Source organism: Thermobia domestica, chromosome 3 (assembly GCF_964235325.1).
Source record: "Thermobia domestica chromosome 3, izTheDome1.hap1.1, whole genome shotgun sequence".
In the NCBI taxonomy this organism is placed as follows: Eukaryota; Metazoa; Arthropoda; class Insecta; order Zygentoma; family Lepismatidae; genus Thermobia; species Thermobia domestica.
Genome location: NC_137456.1, coordinates 4,684,079 through 4,707,927, shown reverse-complemented (window position 1 = coordinate 4,707,927; position 23,849 = coordinate 4,684,079). Strand labels below are relative to the sequence as shown.

At 36.8% G+C, this 23,849-nt stretch overlaps 1 protein-coding gene across 2 annotated transcripts in view; it reads left to right on the top strand.

The window, feature by feature from the left end:
- The first annotated feature begins 7,102 nt into the window (after nucleotides 1-7,102).
- Pect (phosphoethanolamine cytidylyltransferase) overlaps nucleotides 7,103-23,849 on the top strand; it is a 62,814-nt gene continuing 46,067 nt past the window's right edge. Inside the window, exons 1-3 of one of the 2 annotated variants that reach the window (XM_081753984.1) lie at nucleotides 7,103-7,316; nucleotides 16,910-17,047; nucleotides 22,529-22,641. In XM_081753984.1, the coding sequence (XP_081610110.1) occupies nucleotides 7,252-7,316; nucleotides 16,910-17,047; nucleotides 22,529-22,641 (316 nt within the window). In that variant the 5' untranslated portion in view covers nucleotides 7,103-7,251. The remainder of the gene's footprint in view (nucleotides 7,317-16,909; nucleotides 17,048-22,528; nucleotides 22,642-23,849) is intronic. The other variant, XM_081753985.1, reaches the window with a different exon arrangement.

Genomic DNA, 23,849 nt, shown 5'->3' with positions numbered 1-23,849 from the left:
GTAAGAATACTTATTCTACATACAATATTGATTACGTAACTAAAGCTACGCAAAAAATTCCCATTGTTATTTGGTTCAGTTGTGACTCATGTTTACGGATGTAAGCAAGAGACACTCAAGGTCAGAGGTTCTTCCCATATTATGCAATGTTTTGTAATTTTAATTATTTGTTTTCCAAGAAATAGGTGAAACATCAAACATAAATTTCACTTCTTAAGAAAGACAAAATCCTTTAAATGTACATCAAATGTATTTTCTAGATCAGGCATATGCAAATTAGAACAAAGGGTGGCCCGGTCATAGAGGATTTACTGTCGTCGAGGGCCGTACGAGACAATGTATGACATTTTCACAAAAATCGAATTGCTATGTTAATGAAGAAACTCGTTCAATTTACACTAATACAGACTGTTCTAATAAACTCCACAGGAACACAAAACTGTTAAATCCTTTGCCGTGGGAGACCCGGGTTCAATTCCCGGCGGGCGTTTATGTTGTTCGTATCCTACGTTAAGCTGTAGGTCCACGTCTCATATAGCCTTGCTGCTGAAAGGAACTCTAAACTTAAACCAATTTCAACCTCCAAACAAACTGTTCGGACCCAAGATAAACGGGAATGGGGAATGGCGGATACTTCATAACGAGAAACTACATAATTTATACAGTTTACCAGACATTGTTAGGGGTCATCAAATCTAGGAGGCTCAGGTGGGCAGCTCATGTAGCCAGGATGGAAGAAAGTAGGAACGCTTTCAAAGTTTTTACTGGAAGACCAATCGGAAAACGACCATTACGAAGACCTAGGTGCAGGTGGGAGGACAATATTAAGATGGATCTCGCAGAAATAGAAATACAAAGTAGAAATTAGATCCAGTTGGTTAAGGATAGAAGTCAGTGGAGAGCTTTTGTGAATGCAGCATTAAACCTTCGGGTTCCATAGGCCATAGAGTTGAGTTGAATTTCAGTGTAGCGTCCCTTTCAGCAGCTAGGCTATGTGAGACGTGGACCTACTGATTAACGTGGAATCCGAACCATATGAGCTCCCCCCGGGCCATAGGCCATAGAGTTAGTTAGTTACTTAAACAAACTGTTATAACAATAATGAAAAATTTACCTTCTAAAGAGAAGCAGAAAACTGCATTTACTTACATTTTATTGGGGAACTTGACCCTTCCTGTTCTCAAACACTCCCAATGTTCGGTGGTATACTGGATGTTTCAACGTGGAAGCTGTTTTCAAGGTGGATATCAGTTATCCACAAAAAGTTTCCAGAGATTATATAAGGAACAGATTTTCAGTAACGGTTCAGGATGAAAGGGACCAGTGGGCTGAGATCTGCCCGAGGGCCGGCTGTATCATATGGCTGGCTATAGAGGAAACATAATAGGCATAACTAGTGAAGGGACAAGAGGACAGGCCCTTCAGAATACTGTTGCCTTTCCCTGGAATATAGTCGAATCTCTTGAAAGGTTGTTTCAGTTCTCAGAAGTAAGGAGCCATGGTCCCTCTAGCAAAATATTCTAGTTACACCAATAGGAAACGCATGTGATACTTGTAAATTTTTATGATTGGAAATTGATTCTTAATTAAGAAAGCACGTCAATAATAGTCCATTGAGAGATGTACGACCTCAAGACTATATTCAGTGGCATTAGTCGAATTATTTAACTGGGGATGGTATCGATACAGTCTCGGTTGATAAATTGCGATCTTAGTTTCGATCAGTCATCAGTGGGTATACCATACTTGGGATAAAACCCTAATAGTAACCCATATTTCACTTTCAGCAATAGACTTTGTTTCATATAGCCTTAGTACGGCCTATACAATTAAACTCTACTAAATTAACTCCAGTACTATACAATAGTTTATTTCCTTCCTTTGAATCAGATTGTTCAATACCTCCTAGCGGATAACGCACCACATAGCAGCACGAATGTATTTAATAGTACGAAATTGAAATTTCACAATCTCATTTATTATTCAACACATTCTGCTTTGGCTGTCATTTCAAAGAGGGGTTTAGGGGGCTATCCCCGGGTCTCCAGGTCGACAGGGCTCTAAACTCTGATCAAAATCTCAACTTGATATTAAAAAGAATTATGAAGATACAATCATCATAAAATAAAATGTAAGCAAACATATTCCCTTAACTTTCCTACTGTGCTTTGACAGAAATGTATTAGGTTAAGTCAGCAGGGGCCACATATTTTTCCTAGCCCTGGGCCTCCAGATGAGTTAATCCAGCCCTGGGTATAGAATATGCTGTCACTTTTTGGTCAAAATCCAGTTAAGAATACTTTTAGATAGACTATGTCCTTTTTAGTGGTGTAATAATGTAAGTCTAAAAGCATCCTACTACTTTGTAACTACTTAGCACAATCTGAAAAATAGTGCTATACGAGATGTGGCAATTAAATAGAAGAGACTGCCCACCTTCTGTAGCGCAGGATCGTGGGGGTGAAGGTAGCTAATGATGTGTTGTTGATCTTGAACCTTCATGAGCAGCCACTGTTTGTTTCATGATTCTGACAGCTTTTCTTTACTTCGCGTACTTGCATGAAGAGGACAGTGTAGAAGAGTTAATGAATTTGTGAGGAAAGACAGACGTCTGACCATCCGGATGATCGCAGACATGATGAACATTAAAAAAGAGACAGTAAGACAAATTTTGCATGACAATTTAAGCATGACAAAAGTTTATGCAAAAATTGTCCCGAAAAACCTCTCTCATTAAGAAAAAGACATTCGAAAGACCATTTCCTCTGACGTCATGGAACGACTCAAAGCAGAACCAGACTTGCTAACATGTGTCATCACATGTGATGAAACATGGATTTTCCAGTATGACCCTGAGACTAAGCGTCAATCCATGCACTGGAAGACTCCCACATCGCCAAGAATGAAAAAAGCACGAATGAGCAAGTCGAAAGTGAAGGCAATGCTCATTGTTTTCTTCGATATCAGGGGTATCATCATGACTGAATGGATGCCTCAGGGTCAAACGGTGAATCAGACCTACTACAAAGAAGTCCTAATCAAGCTGAGGGAAAGAATAAGGAAGAAGAGACCGGATTTGTGGAAGAACGATGCACGGATCCTCCATCAAGACTGCGCCTGCCGATAATGCCTTTCTGTGAAGCAGTTTTAGCAGCCAAGCGCATTCCTGTACTCGACCATCCTCCGTATTCCCCAGACCTGGCTCCCTGTGACTTTTATCTATTCCCAAAAGTGAAAAGTGCATTGAAGAGAACACATTTTCAGTCTGTGGAAGAGGTGAAACGAAAAACGGCAGAGTTGTTGAACAGGGTGACATTTGATGACCTACAGCATTAATTGGAACAATGGAAGGCACATATGCAGTGGTGTATAGATAGAGGAGGGGAATTGAAGGTCATAACAGTCAACTGTAACTTTCTTTACAATACATCACATTTATGACACCAGTCTCGTTATTTAATTGCCACACCACGTATGTCTCACTTAAGGAATCGATTTTTCGCTTCTGTAAAATTACGAAATTATGACTTGGTTTACTTTACCTCTGAGGGTTCGATATAATAAAATGATCATCATCTTCTTAATCAACCATTATCAATCCACTGCTGGATGAAGGTCTTTCCAAGTTTTCTCCACAACTATCTATCTTGAGCAATTTTTTTCCAGGTTACACCCCAATGATGGTTCTTGATTTCGTCACACCTTCTTGTATGTGGACGTTTCCTAGGCTGTTTCTGCCTCGTGGTATCCAGTCTAAAATTGTTTTCGTCAATCAATCATAATTTTTTCTTGCAATATGTCCAGAACATTTTCCACTTCATATTAAAATTAGTTCATTAATACCAGTCATTAGTTGCTAAATAATTCGTTTCTATATATTTGGGCTAAAACTAGTTCAAATGCGCTGCTTTCAGTGCACAGACACGCTACTTTTTTTTAAATCTTCGGATCTGGCAAAACTGACTCAATGGCTTAGTAATTTATTTAAGTGGGCAACACTGCTTAAAATAATATAACTGCGACTTGTTGTAATTAAAACTGTTACAACTATTTTAAATGGGTGCTGCCCATCGACACGTTAGCGTAAAAGACAGCAACTTCATTTACTTATGTCGTGGGATCAAGTAAATGGCAACGTTGCCTTTTCATCTAACATTGGCCATATAAAGAGTGTACAGCCCAAATAACTCGTCCGATTTAAAAAGTTCCTTCACTTTAGATTGAAAACATCACATTTGGAGATGATTTTCCCCCCTTACATTTTGTTGTAACTCTGATAATAACAGAGTTATCCTATGTCAGGGGACTTTTTCAGACATTCTGTATATATATATATATATATATAATATATATATATATATATATATATATATTATATATATATATATATATATATATATATATATATATATATATATATATATATATATATATATATATATATATATATATATATATATATAGAGAGAGAGAGAGAGAGAGAGAGAGAGAGAGAGAGTATATACATCAGCAGTGGATTTTGTTTCGGAAGAAACTTGAGGGAGGAGTAAGAAACATTTCTGTTGTACGTGCAGTGCCGAAAAATGATCACAAATTTATTTCGGGAGGCGCTTGAGCCTCGTAGCCACCACCTAAATATGCCACTGTACATCACTCAGCAACTCCCATATTATCTAACACGGCAACGAAACAAATTTTGAGTAAAGGTAATTTTAATAGCTATCAATATTCGAGATGAGACCGAGACTCGGTCTCGATTTATAGAGGTCTGTCTCGGTCTCGGTACCATCCCTACATTTAACAACCAACCCTTTGAGTAGTATAGTAGGTTGACTTCATTTTACATTCTTTAGCTCAAATTTGTTTCTATAATCTTGTTTTCCTAGCAGGGATGAATTCAGGGGGTATCCCGGGGGAATCTCTCCCCCGAAGAAAATTCATTCCCCCCAGGAAAAACTCTCAAAATTTCAATCACAAAATGTAGAAATTACTTCACCCAAAACTCCCCTCCCCCGAGGAGTTCACATTCCCCCCGGGTGAAAATGTCTGAATTCAACACTATTTCCTAGTGTTGTAAAGCTTCTGCTACAAGCCGCCTTTTATTGATTAATTTGAGCTACCTTCATTACCTTTACTCTCAACGTTCAAAAGATCTCTACAACTACCTATGTAATAGTTAGTTCCTGCATCTACTTTCTCTCAACTGATATAATTTTCTTGGAGATTTCAAAGAAATTTCCTCATCTTTAAACTTTCCAATATCTAACTTGTCTCCTCCTTTTCTCTCTAGATATATTTTATTTTTACCATTGGTATAGTCTTTCTCTGTCTCATATTTTCCGATCATATCATGGCATTCAGGAAGACAATTTCTTCTCAGAAGACGAGTTCATTTCTCTCTCTCTCTCTCTCTCTCTCTCTCTCTCTATATATATATATATATATATATATATATATATATATATATATTATATATATATATATATATATATATATATATATAGATAGATAGATAGATAGATAGATAGATAGATAGATAGATAGATAGATATAGATATAGATATAGATATAGATATAGATATAGATATAGATATACAGGTTGTTTCAAAACAACATCGACAACGTTTGGGAGGTGATTCCTCACACCAAAATAAGACGAAAAGTATAGACCAACCTGGGTGCACAAATGCTTCCTTTCGGAGTTATAGGCTGTCGGAAACATGAAAAAAGGAACTTTAAAAGGTCCATAGCTCCAAAAAATGGGATCTACCGTGGTCAGATCAAGACTTCACTTAGGAACTAATATGTGCTCTATCCAAAAATACATGTTTCAGAATCCTAAGATACCCACACAACAATTTTTGTACAGGCAGTTTGGTTACGGGCATATAATCTGAAGTACTGACACTAACTACCTTCTATAAAAATTGTTGCGGAATTACTGCAGGATTCTGAGGCATGTATATTTGGACATTAGTTCCTTAGTAAAGACTTGACCCGGCAACGATAGGTCCCATAGTTTTGGAGCTATGGACCTTTAAAGTTCATTTTTTCATGTTTTCGGCAGCCTATAACTCTGAAAGGAAGGATTTGTGTACCCAGTTGGTCTATACTTTTTGTCTTATCTTGGTGCCAGGAATCATCTCCCAAACATTGTTGTTGTTTTGAAACACACTGTATATGTATGTATAGTCTATATATGCAGAGTAATACTGTTACTTAGTATTCCTCCTTTCTTCCATACAATTAATTTCAGCCTTCATCCATTTGGGGGACATGTCCTCCTCTCCCTCCGCACGACGATGCGCCCGTAAACGTAGTACTTACTATGAACGTCTGGTTTCAATACTGATTTCCATCTCTTCTGTTAACCCTCTATTCAAACCAGAAATGGTTCGAATTAACTATTTCCGGTTTCAACATTTACCGCAGTAAAACAGAAACAGTCATAGATAACGACAAACATTTTTCATAATAAAAAAACTTTTAAAAAAAAAAAAAAAAAAAAAAAAAAAAACAAGATTTCCGGAGCAAAGTATAACTGCCACAGTCACCTCCCCTCCACAACCAATCGGGGGTTCGGTCGGGGATTCGAAGAAGAAAATACATTAAAATGACACGGATTGTAAAGTGCAAAAGTGGGCGTGCCTTAGACAACTTTAATTAGTAACAAAAAGTAAAAAAAAATGCCCTAATTTATGTATGTATATATATTTAAGTAGTTTATCTTACTGTTTCTAATCATTTAATCTTAATAATCTCTGACTGCCAGAAAGATTTGTTGCCTCAAAGATTAGACAGCCTCGACGGCTTTTAGGAAGACTATGTACACCGAAAAGCAGGTCGGAAACTATTTCATTTTTTTCTTCTTCTTGTAGGCTACTAAATGCGTTTATGTTATCGTAATGAATTTACTCGTTTTTTTAAATATATATATATATATATATATATATATATATATATATATATATATATATATATATATATATATATATATATATATATATATATATATATATATATATATAAATTTCTTTCTTTTTTTTCCGTGAGGTGATCTATTACGTAAGAAGAAGATTCCTTCAAGTCAACCAATGAGGTAGACGATGATAAGAAACAAGTGCAATGCGGTGCAGCGTGTTGTGCTGGCGTCAGCCGTGATGAAATGATGGACGGAACAACGTAGGGGCGAAAACGTATTCTAGCGTAGAACACTGTGGATGTAGAACGTCTCGTGAATAGCTTACAAATATGAATGGACGTGGAGACCAAGAAATGGAAGATAGAAATGAAATCCGTGTTTGGTGTGACGGATGGTAAGCTGTAATGCTTTGTAAAAAATATATATTTATATTATTACTGCTATTTTTAATGTTATTTTTTTTAAAAGGCCGATAACAGCGGTTGTCATGTCAACAGAAATTGACTCACCTGGGATTATTTTTGTATATTAAGTACGCATGTGTGTATATAAAAGCTTTTCAGTTATATACCAGTTCATGAGGTACTTGCTGATCTAAAATTGGGATCCCAGGTTATATTTCTGTACCGGTGTGTATCCAACAACCGGTCCCCAGATGTTTATTTCCTTGCACTTCAGATGTGTAGTCTGCATGATATTGCAGAGAGTGTAATTATTTTCACTTAACTGTTGGATTATACTGCACGTATAAGTTATTGTATGAATATTTGTTTTACTGCTTTGATAAGCATAATTTGAAAACTTAATTTTTGACGTTTGATCAACTTTTCAATTAGTTTCGCTTGGATTCAGTTTACTACTTTCAACCTAAATTTATCTAAATACTGATGCTGTTTCAGTTAACGGTTGCATAAATTTGTAAAACGTACAGAAAAAAAAAGATGCTTAATGTTGTTTGAAGGGAAAAATGTAAATAATCAAAATTATGTGAATCTTAACCGCTGATGTCCCTAATAGTATGTGTGTTTGTTATAACGTAATCCGTTGTATGTTTTTAAGGACATAATAGTACATAAGGAAGCCTTGATGTACTGAAATTTTATGTAAATGCAGCGTTCTAAATCATGATCCATAACAATACTTAAAGCTGTCTGAGGGCTGTGGTGGCTCAGTGGTAGAGCGTTCACCTCTGGTGCATGGGGTTCTTGGTTCGATCCCAGCTCTCACCAAGTGAGCTTTGTGGTGGACAAACACCGTGTGCATGTCGTCTCCCGTTTCTTCTCACTTTCTTTATTTCATTCATTTCTCATCATCACCGTCTCCTTTAGCCTAACTGGCACAACCGTGGGACGTAATACTTAAAGGTTTCATTTCATTCTTTTTAAAGCTTCTGACACGTAAGATATCTAGTAGTGACATGAGAAACACAGGTGTTTGATCAATCCGCGCATACCCTGACCCGGCTGCCCCCTTCAGACATCCACCAACTTCACCCTGCCCTGATTCGTGCTTTTGAGTGGCTACCTATTACAAGTTTATTTATGCTTGTTTGCACCCTAAGTTAGTTTGTATTGCATGTATCCGTACATTGTCAAGACTGCTCTATACAAGGCTGGGGTCGTACTCTTGTCACGTGATCTGTGATATTGAGTGGCGTCAAGAATCAAGCTAGGGGACCCACAGAGCTTGCTGAAGTCATTTCCCGCGCCTATTGAAATACGGCGATTTTACCACCTTGTAAATTCTATGGAAAGAAGATAATAGCACAAAAATTTCGGATGAAAGAAACGAAATGGGAAAATAAAAAATAAATAATTTCCTAGTTTGGAGTACGTTAACTTTACAATATTCGCCCAGATCACCCCATTTAGCTACATTTCTATTATTAAAAATAAGATACAAAATACTCGGGATCACTTCCTTCCTTCAGCTATCTAAGCAATTTATTTGTAACTTGGCGACAGGGACGTAGCCAGGGGATAGTCCATGGGGTGTAGATTCCCCCGAAAATTAAGGTGAAACAAAAAAAATGCTACTTATAAATAGCATTTTTCACACTAACTTTAGAAGTTGCAACAGTCTACTCCCCCCTTGACATACGCACAAACACCGAAATGAAGTAACTAGCTGCATAAATGAAAACAAGTAAATGAGAAGTAATTAACAAATCCCTAAAAAAAAGTAATTTGCGTAAGAAATTTGAATCGACTTGCTATATTTACAAAAAAAAAAAAAAATGCATAAGGTTAAAAACTATTCTACTAAAAGACTTTTTTTTTTTTTTTTTTTTTGCGAGAAATATAAAATGAAAAACTTACCCTCTCCATCGACGCTATATCGATACGTTAAGCTTCATTGTGTGACTACTTCACTAACTTTTTCATTTTCTTTTGTTGAGCGTGACTTGGTGAGCTAACATTGTTTATATGCCTAATCCTAATGATAGTTCTTAATCTTATAAATCTTTCGATTACACTAAGAGGCACATGTGGTATCTTGCGCGATGTCAATTCGGATAGGGTTTTCACAACTTTTGCTCTTTGTCGAAGTGATGTTGAACCATGAAACTTCAAAAATTCTCTGTTCATGAACATTACATCTTCATAAAATTTATTCGACGGGTGCACAAGACTACCTCTAGAGAGAAACGACAACCATGAAACTTTTCCATCTATTATTTTCTTGTCCTCTGAGCATAATTCTGGATATTTTTTACCTTCTTTGAAAGCTATATACAACAAACCTTCGTTTAACATGTTTATGTTCTCATCACTATTTTCCTCCAGCGTTCCGTGTACAGAGTTCCGATGAAGCCCTTCATGTTCAATTGTATAATTACTACTTGAACATTCACCAGTTTTATGTTCGAGGTTCTCAACTATACTCTGTGATTCTTTCAATAGTGATACATAAAACTCGGAGGAAACATACGGCTCGTCACTGTGTTCACTCACATTCAAATTTGAACTTACAGCGGAAACATTGCGACTTAAAATTAGTTTCCTTAATCAATACTTAACTTCAACTGGTGTAGGATGATCATACTGTCCACCAGCAAGGGGTCAGCTGCGAAAAGAGATTCTCTAGCAATCCTGGTTAAGTCTACTCGTTAATATATATTGTATACCATATTTACTTTTGGCATATTCGAATAAAGGTATTAAAGATTCATTAGATATTGCAATACCTTCCTGAAATGGCAAAATATTTTTGCTTCCTACTTTTCTTATACCTAAGGTAAGATTTAGCATTTGTGACAAAATACTTAATTGAGATTGAATAGAATTTCCAACAGCACTTCTTAAGGGCTTTCTAAAATCGAAAGGTAGGCGCGAATTAAAAACATCAAAAAATGTATCTATAGCCAAAATGAAGTTCGATAATGTTTCTTGCTTTGGATACACATACCGCACTGCCTTTGCAACACTTTCCAAAAAAGTTCTGTCGCATATTTCACGCACTGTTTGTATGTTCCATGAACGTTAATATAAATGTCACGAAGTTTGGGACATATTTTAATTTAATTTCATTAGTCATATTTCGAAAGAGCTACTAATGAGAATTTTGAAATTCTATCTCCTGATGGTGTTACATAGCCTTCATCTAAGAAATGATTCCTTAATAACTTAATCATGTGAGGAATATCGGCATAAAAGAATATATTTCTTTTGGTGTCGAAAGGATTGCGATATGACGTGTTACTCATTGTTATCCCTAACTCTTTCCAAAGACGCCTATTTGATCCTCCAAGATCTGATACTGCAGCAACCACAGGATACCCTATTTCTTCTAGAGCTTGGACAATTGTGTCAAATAATGTTTTTGTAAACCTAATATCAAAATCAAAATATATTGGTTGTTTCCATTTACCCACTAATCCTCGAACCATCACCACTGACACCTGTTTAGAAGGTCCATATACAGTATCAGTCCGTTTTTCATAACAAGCTTTTTGGAGAATGTTCATTTCATCAAAGAGGTCAGATACAATTTTTCTGAAACAGATAGACTTTCACCTTTGGTCTTCAATGTGCATATGACTTGCTTCAGAAGACCTGGTTTAAAATTTATTGAACGAAACCAACGGCGAATGTTACTTACACTCAGCAGTGGAAAATGGCACTTTTCGCGCAAGAACATGCATGTTTTCTTTGACAAAGTCCAAAGAGACAAACACATTGTCATATCTTCTTGTTGCCACTTAGTTCTCGTTTTCTGATTGAGTAGGCAATCAATTTGGCTATCAGTGAATGACGTTTGTAAAATTCTTCAAACTTCACTCGCAACGAATCTGCGCTGCCTACTGGGATTCAATTTTTTATTACACGAATTCGAAATTTGAGGTTGATAAGCTCTATTGCGCCTTTTTTCGGTTTTTAGTTGGTTCTTTAAATTATTTAGCTGTGCACGTAAGTCTTCGTTTTCTCTTACTAAGTTATTTTGGAGAACATTATCATTATCATATATATTATCACTCGGTACACTTTTACACTTCTTCTTAGGAGATGACGGTGATTCTTGTAGTATGCTCGCTATTTGTCGTTTCCTCTCTCTTACTAACTGTCGATCACCTCGTTCTGATTTTTGGGGAGAAAAATTAGACGGTTAACTTATTTTGGGGACTGCATCTTGTTTAAGACGTTTTCTGGGATGTAGGCCTAATAGTTCATGTTCCAAGTTACGCTTATAATCATCACTACAAAAGTGCGTAGAACAAATTCTACTATTTTCGGGCTTAAAACTGTCTTTTCGTTTGCACCTCACTGTCCACACCGCAGAGACCGTAGAATCCTTTGGGAAACGATGAAAAATAATGTCTTTATTACAACTTCTGCTGTTGTTCTTACAAGTTGAAACAGCACACTCAGACGGCATTTTCTTTAGATATTAGACATGCACTCACTCACTCAGCATTAACACATGAATATATGATAATAATGGAAAAATACACACAACTAAACACAGTCCACAACACAATCAAGAAACAAACTGATTTCTAACAGAAATGCTTCTCAAATTATTCTTTTCAGCCACACATCTTTCCCATTATTTTGTATTTGTGTATGTGTGTGTGTTTGTCCCTTTAGTTGTTGCCATGTGACATCATGGTTTTACCACTGCTCCCCTGGAGAAAAAAGAGGCGTGTCTGACCCTAGCCTTATATAGAGTAGGCTTGGTACGTTGTATATTTATACTCATAATGCTTAAGCCCTTTTAAAGTGTATTCGGACCGTGGAACTCCTGCCACAAGAAATGATCCATAAGATACTAGCAGTTCCTTTCGTGATGAAAGAACTACATATGAGTTTATGTATGTTTCCGTAAATTGGGATTCAAGATATGTTAATTATATTTGTATACCGCTAAAGTGTTTAAGTGAATTGTATACTCACGCTTTCAACAGTTGGTAAAATGTAATGATTTGCAAGTTCTAACTATACTGAATTATTTGACAAGTTCATGGACTTTATGCATTTGTAGGATTTATTAAACACATTTAATATGCATATAATAGTTCATTACAATATTTGAAATGTATGCATAATATAAATAGTTTTATCTGTTAACTGCCGCAGATTGTGGCCCCGAAATAAGAAAAATAACTGAATCAGACGAAATGTCAGCATGAGTCTGAGGGTAAAAAATAATAAACGTCATCACTGTAGAGTAAGTAAGTAGGGAGAAAGACAAAGTTAAATTGTGTAGAATGTGAATTTGCATATTGTACGGTATTAGGTAATCAGGTAACAGAGCGTAACGTGTCAGTGTTTTAAACCCACTCTTGTAGTAACTAACCTAGGATATGTGTGCTGAAATAGTGTAGGAAAGAACAGATATGTACAGCGGAAGGAAATTGAATCTTAACCAAATGTGGTTGAGATTTACTTTATGAATGTAGCATGATGTGCCTGAACTGGGACAGTATTTTGATGTTGGAAGGAATCTCCGTACACGCAGGGCACATGTTTTTATGTTATACAGTATGAAGTCTTTTTGCACTATCCTTGTTTATGCGTATACCAACTGTCGCTGACGCGCCTGCTCTACGGACACACTTTCGTGTTACGGTGTAGTCTTCCATCTGCGCTCCTGCCCTGACTCGGCGTTCTTGCTTTTTAGTGACCTCCTAGTACAAGTTGGTTTGCGTTCTTAAATTCATTCGTGTTTTATACGCTGTAGTTTTTGACACATGTCCACATGCTGTATTCATATTTAGCTCTCCTAAGTGAATCTGCACCCAGTAATCCTTTCTTAAGAATCACTTTCTAATACAGTGAGAGTGGATATTTTGACAGAATATATATTCAAACATGCAACAGAAAGATTGACATCGTTCACGAATTCTTAATAGGAGTTTCGAAGTTATATCCTCAATCGCAGTGAAAAGGTAAGGTTTTATTATTTTCGTTATTTGTCACAGTTAGCAGTTTGCAACAGTTTACAGTTTAAAGGTTCTAATTTTTCGCAGTGATACAATATGGATGCATGTGTATTTAGAGAAGAGCAAAGAAAGCATGAAAATGAATATTTGTGATTAACAGTTACGAGTGAAGACTAGAAATGAAATACGAGTAATTTTGTGTAAGATTAAAATAACAGAAAATAGCAATTAGTAATACAACGTTGAAAACAGGATGTCAACCAGAGCTACCATCAACAGAAGATTGGCCAACTTTGTAAGGGCAGGAGCGCAGAGGGAAGACCACATGGTAACACGAAAGTGCGTCCGTAGACCAGGCGCGTCAGCGACATTTGTTATACGCATAAATGAGGATAGTGGAAAAAGACTTCATATAGCATAAGAACATATACCGAAGATTTCTTGTTTCCTTCAGAAATAATCAAAGGGCAGTTTTCCGGCATAAAAATATTCGTTAAGACCTCTACCTGCCAGCGGTGAGGGGGGACTTCTTTTTCCGTTCCAGTACGGCTCTGAGGATCACCCAGCCTTTCTAAAAGGGTATCTTTGAGAGGAAAGACGCCCAGAGCGTGGCACTCACTATATCTTTACTATGTACCCAAGTTGAGGAAGTGTGGATTTAACCTTTGCTCCTTGTACACCTGTTCTGAGAGAGGCGCGACGTGTGACCTTCTGTGTATAGTTTTATCATCATGGGTAACGTCTTAGATTCTAATAGTGTGTAACAGCAAGTGAAATAAAAATATTTACTTGAGTACATCTTCCTTTATTTGTTTATTTGAATTTTCGGTAATCGCGAATAGTTAGTAAAAATTCGAGTAAACAAATGAAAGACGATGTACTCAAGTAAGTTTTCTTTTATTTATTATTATGCATTATTATACAGGTACGCAAATCAACTGAATACATTAACGTTTGTTTCATCTTCTAGTTTTATGATTAAATTTTTTAAAATTAAGTTACAAAATAAAATAAAAAGATACATTTGCACATTTAACTTACTTCTAGCACTACAAACGTATCGAACATATAGGAACAGTCCTGCAATTAAGACTGGCGCCACTGTCGCGCGCAGACGCATTTGACGGTTAAACCAGGGGAGGTAATGGTACACTCAGCTGTGCAACGGTGGCATGTTAGTCGATAGAAAGCAGTGTATGTGAGCGGACAGCCGGTTAATCGAATTTATATGCGAGAGGTGCGTCTCACGAATAAGAACAAGTAATATGGAAAAGCGTTTCGCTGTCAAGTTTTGCGTAAAACTCGGTAAATCAGGACTGTATTAATATTAAAGGCAGTCCCTGTGGCAATGAGTGCATGTCCAGGTTTTAGCTGGCACAAAGCCTTTGAAAACGAGAGAGGAAACATGTGGAACAAACATTGTTCTAGGCCCCTATCGCGACAAAGACAGAAAATGTGGTTAGTGTGTGTGCCATTTGTTACACACTGACCGACGCTTGAGTGTCTGTTTAATAGAAGAGAAATTGAGCATGCCGCAAACAATAGTTCATGACATTGTAGCGATGACTTATGGCAAAGTGTGTTCGAAGACTGTGCTCAAAGTTCCTGATTACAAAAGACATAGCAACGCTTCTTCAACTACCGTATAGTCCGGATTTTTCACTCTGCGATTATTTCTATTTTTGAGGCTGAAGAGAGACTTCAAAGAGCACAACTTTGCGACCGGAGATGCCATAACATACTACCTGAGCGAGATTCTCGAAACTTGAGTTCCACCATGAATAGCAACTATAGACATATCGTTGGAGGCGTTGTGTCACTGTGGATGAGTCTTATTTTGAGTGGTAGTATGTGTATTCAACAGTATTGTCAATAAAAGTGTGTTTTATACAACCAGTCTTATTACTTTTGATACAGATCCTGTATAACGAATCACTCACCTTGTTGTATTGGTTTGTCAATTATTATATCCAATATTTCGGGTGATTCTCTCATGCACTCCTCATCAGGAACAGATGCATGCTTAATTCATTTATTCCAAAGACTCCATTTGCTGATAAAACCAGGAAATATATTTTTTTAAAAAATCAATTCATATTTGTTGCGTATAGCACTAGAGAAAGAATAGTAGTTGCCTCCAATTTTACTCATCATCATCATCATAAGTATTCTGCCATTATTGGCAGGTCTCTTGCAACTGAGAAGCTTCCATTCTCCACAGTCTTTCGCTTACCTCTTCGTCTTCACGTATGATTTCTCTGTTTTGATATCGTCCATTAATTGTAGTCTCTTCACCATTTCCGTCTCTTTCCTGCAACCATACCCTCTAGCATGTCCTTTTTATCCAATGTCCCAACTAGTTTCTCTTCCTCTTCTTAATAATATCTAAAATTGTTCTTTCCTCTCCTACCATTTCTAACACCCTTTCATTCGTTTTCCGCTCGACTCAGTGAATTCTCATTCTTCTCCACACCCACATTTCGAAAGCTTTCTGTCGTTTTTCATAATTTGTGCGTAATGTCCGTGTTTTCGACGCATACAGGGCAAGACTCCATACGAAGCATTTTGTGAGTCTTTTTCTCCATTGTATATATGTTCTCTTTTTGCTGCCAGCCAAGTAGGGAAAATAAAGTGGTGATTTCCCGTTGCCTTCCACCCCACAATATTCCAACCGTTAAAGTCACTCTGACCACGCCTGGGACTAATGTTGAAGTTACCATATCAATCACTATAATTTCCGCCAACTTGGCTACTGGAGAATTGCTGTCTTCTTCAAGAACACTCTTCGTCTGGATACTCCATTTAGACCAATTCGGTAGAGGTGGCCCTTCTGGTAGTGAACTACCACCGACATAGCTCTTAAATTTCACTGTATCACCAATATCCCCACCCGACTCATAAGTGTCTCTGTAAAGGTGGTGTTTGTTGGGAAAGTACTATGGAGTACCAATTTTACTGGAGATTTGTAATTTAAAACCAAATATTGATATAATTTATCACTCATTCTTATAACTTCCACTGTGTTAATACAGCTAATCACATGACGAGCTTATTGCAATACGAGGACTGCCCGAGTAAAGCACTCGAAATATCAGATGTAACAGTTAGCACAATGAGATAAGTAGGTGAGTAATTCGTTATATTATAATGTGTTCCATACTCTCCACAAGAAACTATATCGAACCTTAGTGACTTGTAACTGCGAATTCTTAGACGAAAGCAGGCTTTGCGACGCTTAGTTTCGTAATCTTTGGAAAAAGCATAAGGAATCATTTCACTGAATTGTTGTTACTGAATGAGAGCTGAGGGTTGTGATTTTGTTATTAATACAATGTATAAGGTACCATGTTCTGATATATTTCGAAAAGTCAAAAACTATTATATTTAAAAAGTAGATAGATAATTTTAACAATAAAAACAAGTTGATCTAGAATTGAGTAATCCCTTCCTGATACTTCAAAATTTGTATCTGCTTTAGATGGTTTCTGGAAGGTTAAAACAGTTGTAATATTTTGCAATTAAAATTTTCTGTTTAAAAAATATAGCTTTTTAAAAATCGTATAGTTGTACATAAAGCATGTTACTCATGACTTATTTATTTCCAGCTATGATATGGTTCATTTTGGCCATGCAAATTCCTTGCGGCAGGCGAAAGCTCTCGGTGACTATTTGATTGTAGGAGTTCATACAGATGAAGAAATTACTAAACATAAAGGACCACCAGTGTTTACACAAGAGGAAAGGTAAGTTTTCCCGTATGTATTTTAGAAATGGTCACTCGAGGCCCTTCTGTTGTCATTTGTGTGAGGACTTATACTAAAGTGAAGCTTACTTTCGAGGTTACATGCAAAGGTTACTTCATTTGAGTACTACTCGCCCAACTGGCTTATTCCTGTAATGCAGTTATTGTGTCCTCGAATAATTTTCAATCACTGTTGTGTGAGATCTTATTGAAGGATAAAAGAATCAAAGCCCCATATTTGTTTAGTACTTGTCTAAAGCGTATGTTGTTCCAACATTGTATATACTTTTATAATTCAGTATTGAAGGCTTTAAAAGCAAGAAAGGAGTGACCATATATATATAGTGCAGCAATTAGAAAACGAGATCGATTCTTTTTGCTTTTTTTTTTTTTTTTTTCTTTTCATGGAAATATTTCATAGTTTTGAGTCTCGGGAATACGTACAAAAATTTCCATCTCCACCGATTACTAGTGTGGCATGTAGCGCGATTAAGTTTAGGCTGGTGTTCCAATACCTCATCATCGTGTAAACAATTGTACGAACTGTCAATATCAGGTTCTGTGCACGCTTAAAGAACACTCCAGCGGAAATATTTGAGATGTTGAAAAATGTTTATAGACACGGTTACCTTGCCCATTGCCGTGTTTTTTGAATGACATACAGAAGGTTGGCTACGACAGAAGTAGTCGAACAACTTACCTGGCTATTTCTCTTTTCTCCACCACCGAATGTGATCGATGTGACGGCCAGCAGCGTAGTTTCCACTGTAACAAACCCCTGCTTAGAATGGGAAGGAAAATGTCTCTTCATAACGAATTGACAATTTTCAGAATGTTCTGCAAGATATAGTGACTCACATCTAAGGTAGTCCATTGGTAAGACATCCGAGGATTTTACGTGGATGGAAGAAAATGGGATCGCTCGAATTCCTATCTCTCCTGCCTTCCATTAGTAGAACGCCTGTGACGATCGATCTGTTTCGCTCGAGGCTTTGTGGTCCCGGAAGCGAGTTTTGAACACGCAGTAGACTTTCCTTATGGGGTAAGAGATTAGCCAATCAGGAGTTAGAATGGATATATCATCAAAATAGTATGAGAAATGTATGCATCAAAAAGTCTCATTTACTCTAGAGCGTAAATAAAAGTGCAGGTGCGAATTCTTATATTAACCAACAAAATTTAGCTTCGAGACTAATGAAACAATTAAAATATGCTTTTGATACATTGTTTTGAGACAGCAGAATTGAGTGTTCTCCAAGTTAGAGTGATATGGTAATCATTGATAGAGGCTGATAAAAAATCAAGTACTAGTTCTGCGCAAAAAATGTAAACGTGACTTACGGTCGAAAAGCAAGTGAAAAAGCATATATAATACCAGAGTGAATTATAATCGGAACATTTCTGTTAATACTCTCTTGTACTTTGTGCGCTAATTACAGTATTTTGTACTTTGTGCGCTAATTACAGTATTTCTGTTAATACTCTCTTGTACTTTGTGAGCTAATTACAGTATTTTGTGATCAATATGTGTAGATAATTTGTTCACCAGGTATATAATACAAATGGGCTTATTACTTCTGTTTTGGGGATTTTCGCCTTAAAATCTCAATTTATAGCTTGAGCATTACCTATGTGTGTTGCCACTTTGGAAGCGTTCGATTCCCGGCGGGAGCTCATGTGGTTCGGATTCCACGTCTCATATAGCCTCGCTGCTGAAAAGGACGCTAATCTAAAATCAACTCAACTCAACCACTTTGGAAGCAAATTAACATATCCCTTTTACTTGTAGAAGGGTTACGAGAGTTCCATTGAAACAAGATGGAAATACAAGGGTTGGAAAGATTTTACTTTGTACCCTAAATTTTCCTCTGATGTACACTTTATCTTCCCTGTAAATTGTCCTTTAATGTACACACTGCTTTAGAATAGTGAAAACTTTTGAGCATACAGGGTGATCAAACAAATAATCAGAGTAGGGTTGCCGTACTGTCCGATTTTAGCAGGTACCACCCGCTTTTGAGATCCTATAATCGTCCTTCCACTTAACAATCTCTACCACGAAAATGCATCATCCGCTTTTTCGGACTCCAGAAAATGCCTTTTCTATGGCTCCGCAACCACTAGAAACCAACAAGTCAACTGTTGCTGTTTTATTTTTCGTCCAATTTGCTTACTTAGCGAAATTATTGATTAAAAATTGAACAACCAGTAGGTTCACCTAGTATTTATACATTTAGAAATAGTTTTGAATTGAATTACAGTTATCTTCAGCATTAAGATTATATTCGGTTTTTTAAATGTGTATGGTATATTTCATATATTGTGAAATAGTAGTAATGTATGTTAGTAGAATGTCAAGCAGCAATTCTTAAAGGTTGTTAGAAATATTATACCAAATAGACTGATTTCTGGAAGGCTCATAAATATGTTTTTCCACAATATATAATAAACACATAGTATTATTTTGTATGTTTCTTTTTTTTTTTTTTTTTTTTTTAACTTTAGTAAAGATACCCTTACAATTCGAATTTCACATTTGATGAACTTAATAAAACATTAAATTCAAAAGCTAATAAAGTACTTTATTGGAAGATAGTCATTATTGCAATATACACTAACAACTTTTATTGCAATTAAAGCGTCCTGGCTTCGATTTCCAGTGGAGACACAAGTGGTTGGGATCCCACGTTAAATAGTAGATCCCGTCCTTAGAACGTCATCATCCCAAGAAAGGCAATCGGAAATCACCTTGCTACCAGAGTATCCGAGATAAAGTGAAATTAAAAAATAAATAAATAAATAAAAATTAGTGCCATAGATAATAGGGTGAGTGTCCCGTCCCAAATATCACCTTAGAAATACTTACCCCTTGTAAAACTTTTTCGAGACAAATGAGTTATGCCATATTGCCATGCTATTAATGAAATATTTATTTGTGAAATATGAACAAAATTGCCTGTGTCGTTTATCTAATATAAATAAAATAAAGAGTTTGTTTTTGTGTTTGTCTGTCTGTCTGTCTGTTTGTGTGCGGCCTGGGGACCAGACAAGTGGACCGAGAGTTACCAAATTTTGGTCATTGGTACCTTGGCTCAGTTCTCAGATTAAGACGAAGTCCTTTTTTCAAATTTCGAACCGGGGGTCTCAGGGGAGAAAGGCGTTTACCGGAACCGGCTTGGGAACCAGACAAATTGACCGAGAGTTACCAAATTTTAGTCACAAATACCTTGGTCCAGGCTCCAGACCAGAGTTAAACGCTTTTGTCAAAATTCGAACCGGGGGGGGGGGCGTTTACCGGGACATATAAAAGTAGTAGAAAATGATCGATATTAGTGTCGAATTCATAGTTTTCGCGGTCGCTGAAATCAATGGTGACACTTCCATTAGCGATGACTTGCAAATTTAGTTACAATTGTATGCTGGCCGGGAGTCAGCGGGGAGGGGGGGGATACCGAGACGTAAAAAATAGCCCAAAATGGCTTATATTAGTATCAAATCCATAGTTTTCGCGGTTGCTGAGATCAATAGTGATACTTCCACAGGCGTTGAATTCCAAATACAGCCCCCGTGTAAAGCATGGGTATATTCAACTAGTAGAAAATAATGCGAAAAACTCCCGCCTAAAAATAAATGATTCCTTCTATCATATACTTCATTAGCCATCCATTTGTGTCGTTTATAGAAAATAATGCGAAAAACTCCCGCCTAAAAATAAATGATCCCTTCTATCATATACTTCATTAATCATCCATTTGTGTCGTTTATAGAAAATAATGCGAAAAACTCCCGCCTAAAAATAAATGATTCCTTCTATCATATACTTCATTAATCATCCATTTGTGTCGTTTATAGAAAATAATGCGAAAAACTCCCGCCTAATAATAAATGATTCCTTCTATCATATACTTCATTAATTATCCATTTGTGTCGTTTATAGAAAATAATGCGAAAAACTCCCGCCTTAAAATAAATGATTCCTTCTATCATATATTTCATTAATCACCCATTTCCTTTAACTTGCAGGGTATATATCGTGGAAGTAAAATAGAAGGATTTAATTTACAATTGAAGAAAGTTTTCTGTATTATTGATATTTTCTATTTCCTTTTAATTGTTAAAATTATCCTATATTTTTGTGATGAACAAACCTAATTTAAAAACCTCTTAAAATGACTTCGAATAACGCGCGCAGTCTTGCATAGACAGTTGATTCTCAACACCTATTACCTTCACCTATTACTGAACCTAAACTACAGCTATCAATTTAAGGCCGAAATAAGAAACAACAGTGCTATGAATACGAACTATATAAGAACTGGCTTGTAGCAGTAATGAAATAAATAATTCGAGGAGAAACAGCAAGTACTCTTACCCTGTTTAATGTTAATTCATGATGAAACAATAACCAAAGGTTCGTAATGTAAAAAGCTCAAAAAATCAGATTCTTGGAAAGTGATAGGCGAGTGTTAAATGAAAGAAGTCCGGTTACTTTCTGAAATAACTTCTATGGATACACAACAGCTCTAAAACACTTTCATGTGATAGACATTCACTGTTATTAGCCGCGAGACTTTTTGATGCGTAAGTACTAGCTTCCTGATATCTCCATTCCAATTCCTGATTGGCTAAACTCAGTCCCCATAAGGAAAGTCTACCGCGTTTTCAAAGCTCGCATCCCTGAACCGTAAGGTTGGAAATATGTAAGTCATACAGAAGGTCCTTGACGTTCTGCTGAAAATAAGCTGTGTTGACTTTGGTGTTGGAAAGCATTTCGACGAGTGGAAGCGTTCCACGGCTTCAATATCCCACCGTCATTAAAGATCTCTTGATAAACTTCTCATTGCAATGCAGCACAAAGTCAGGACAACGTCGGCGGTTCTTGTAGTCTCCTCGACTGTAGAAAGTGGACCAAACCTTGTTGGTCATCTCCCCCCCCCCCCTCACACACACACACACGCACATACACTTGGGCACACACCCCACTTCTATTTGTCCCCTGCGACGATGTTTCCTGACCACTGTTCGCTTTGTGATGCGCTTCCAATTCGGGGTTCTTCCGGATATTGGAAATGGTTCTTTTGAGATACCGTGTCGTATGGGCAAAGTTCTCTACGTTGGGAGATCGTTTTGTAACACTGTTGTTGTAATGACACGCACTAGACTTCGGTTACATTTACCCTCGTTTATTAGTTGAATCCAAAAAGAAGCGTATCACTGTAAATAATCGCGTTGGGATGTAATGTCGGGTTAAGGAGATGTGATTTATCGAGAGGAAGTTGCTGACTTCTGTCTTTAGCGGTTAAAGCCCATTAAGATCTCTTTCATAATGTACAATATCCTCTTAGTATAATGGAATTCCATTATCTTTTCGAGGGAAAAGGATATGATACAAGGAGGAAGTAAAAATGGAAAATTTGAGTAGTTGAGTATTTACATAATTTTGTTGGTGGAATTGTAATATTTATTAACATTTACTTTTCAGGTACAAGATGGTTCGTGGTATCAAATGGGTAGATGAAGTTGTAGAGGGCGCTCCTTACGTTACCACCTTGGAAACTCTTGATAAATACAACTGTGATTTCTGTGTTCACGGAGGTAAGAAATTATAGTTTATTCGTTTATTAAGCTGTTATTCGAGTCGAGAACAACCGCAGTAATTGTATAAAAGCTATCGTTAGTTGAGAAAAAAGTTATCAGCCTATATCTCTTAGATCACGTACTATAGGTGTAAATGACGGAACTCTGACCTCAAAAGTGAAATTATGTACACTCGTGTCCAAAATTATTGTCCCATGTCTATAAATATGTTGTTGTAGAAATATGATTTGATATTGAATTCGCCCTTGTATTTCTTACAATGTTAGTATGTGTATAACTGGCAAAGACATGTATGTGGCAAATTTCATGTCAGAAGAGCAGTAAATAAGAACAATAAAACGAAAATAACAATTTCTTGTCCATTTAGCAACATTTTGTTTTACTCATTCTAATTTTCGTATTTATAATTCTTTTCCTATGAAATTTACCACACATATACATTTCTCATTATACACATAGTATCAGTATTAAAAGTACCCTGTAAAATCATTATCAAATTATATTCTTACAAGAAGACCGTTACATATATGCGACAATCATTTGGACGTGAGTGTACATACTACGAAGAAAGTGAGCGGAGAACTTGTATCACCGGCACCACAAGGCAGGAACTCCAATTCGACACACCCGGTTCAGTCTCACATCTTTACTCTGTAAATTGCTAATTGGCTTCTGTCGATTAATATTATCATCATCATAGGTATTCTGCCTTTATTGGAAGGTCACTTGCCGCAGCTGAGAATCTTCCATGCTCCACGATCTTCCGCTAACTTCTTCGTCTTCGCGTATGATCTTTCTGTTTTTTATATCATCCATTAATTGTAGTCTCCTTCGCCTCCTCCCTCTCTTTCCCGCCACCATACCCTCTAAGACGTCCATCATGATACAATCTCTTCTTAGGCAATGTCCCAACCAGTTTCTCTTCCTCTTCCTAATAATATCTAAAAGTGTTCTTTTCTCACCCACCACTTCTAAGACCCTCTCATTCGTTTTCCGCTCGACCCAAGTAATTCTTTCCATTCTCCTCCACACCCACATTTCAAAGGCTTCCAGTCGATTTTCATCACCTTTACGTAATGTCCACGTTTCTGCCCCATACAGTACAACACTCCACACGAAGCATTTTATGAGTCTTTTTCTCAACTCTTTATTTAAGGTCCCACAAAACACTTTTCTTCCTCCTAAAGGCTTCTCTCGCCATTCCT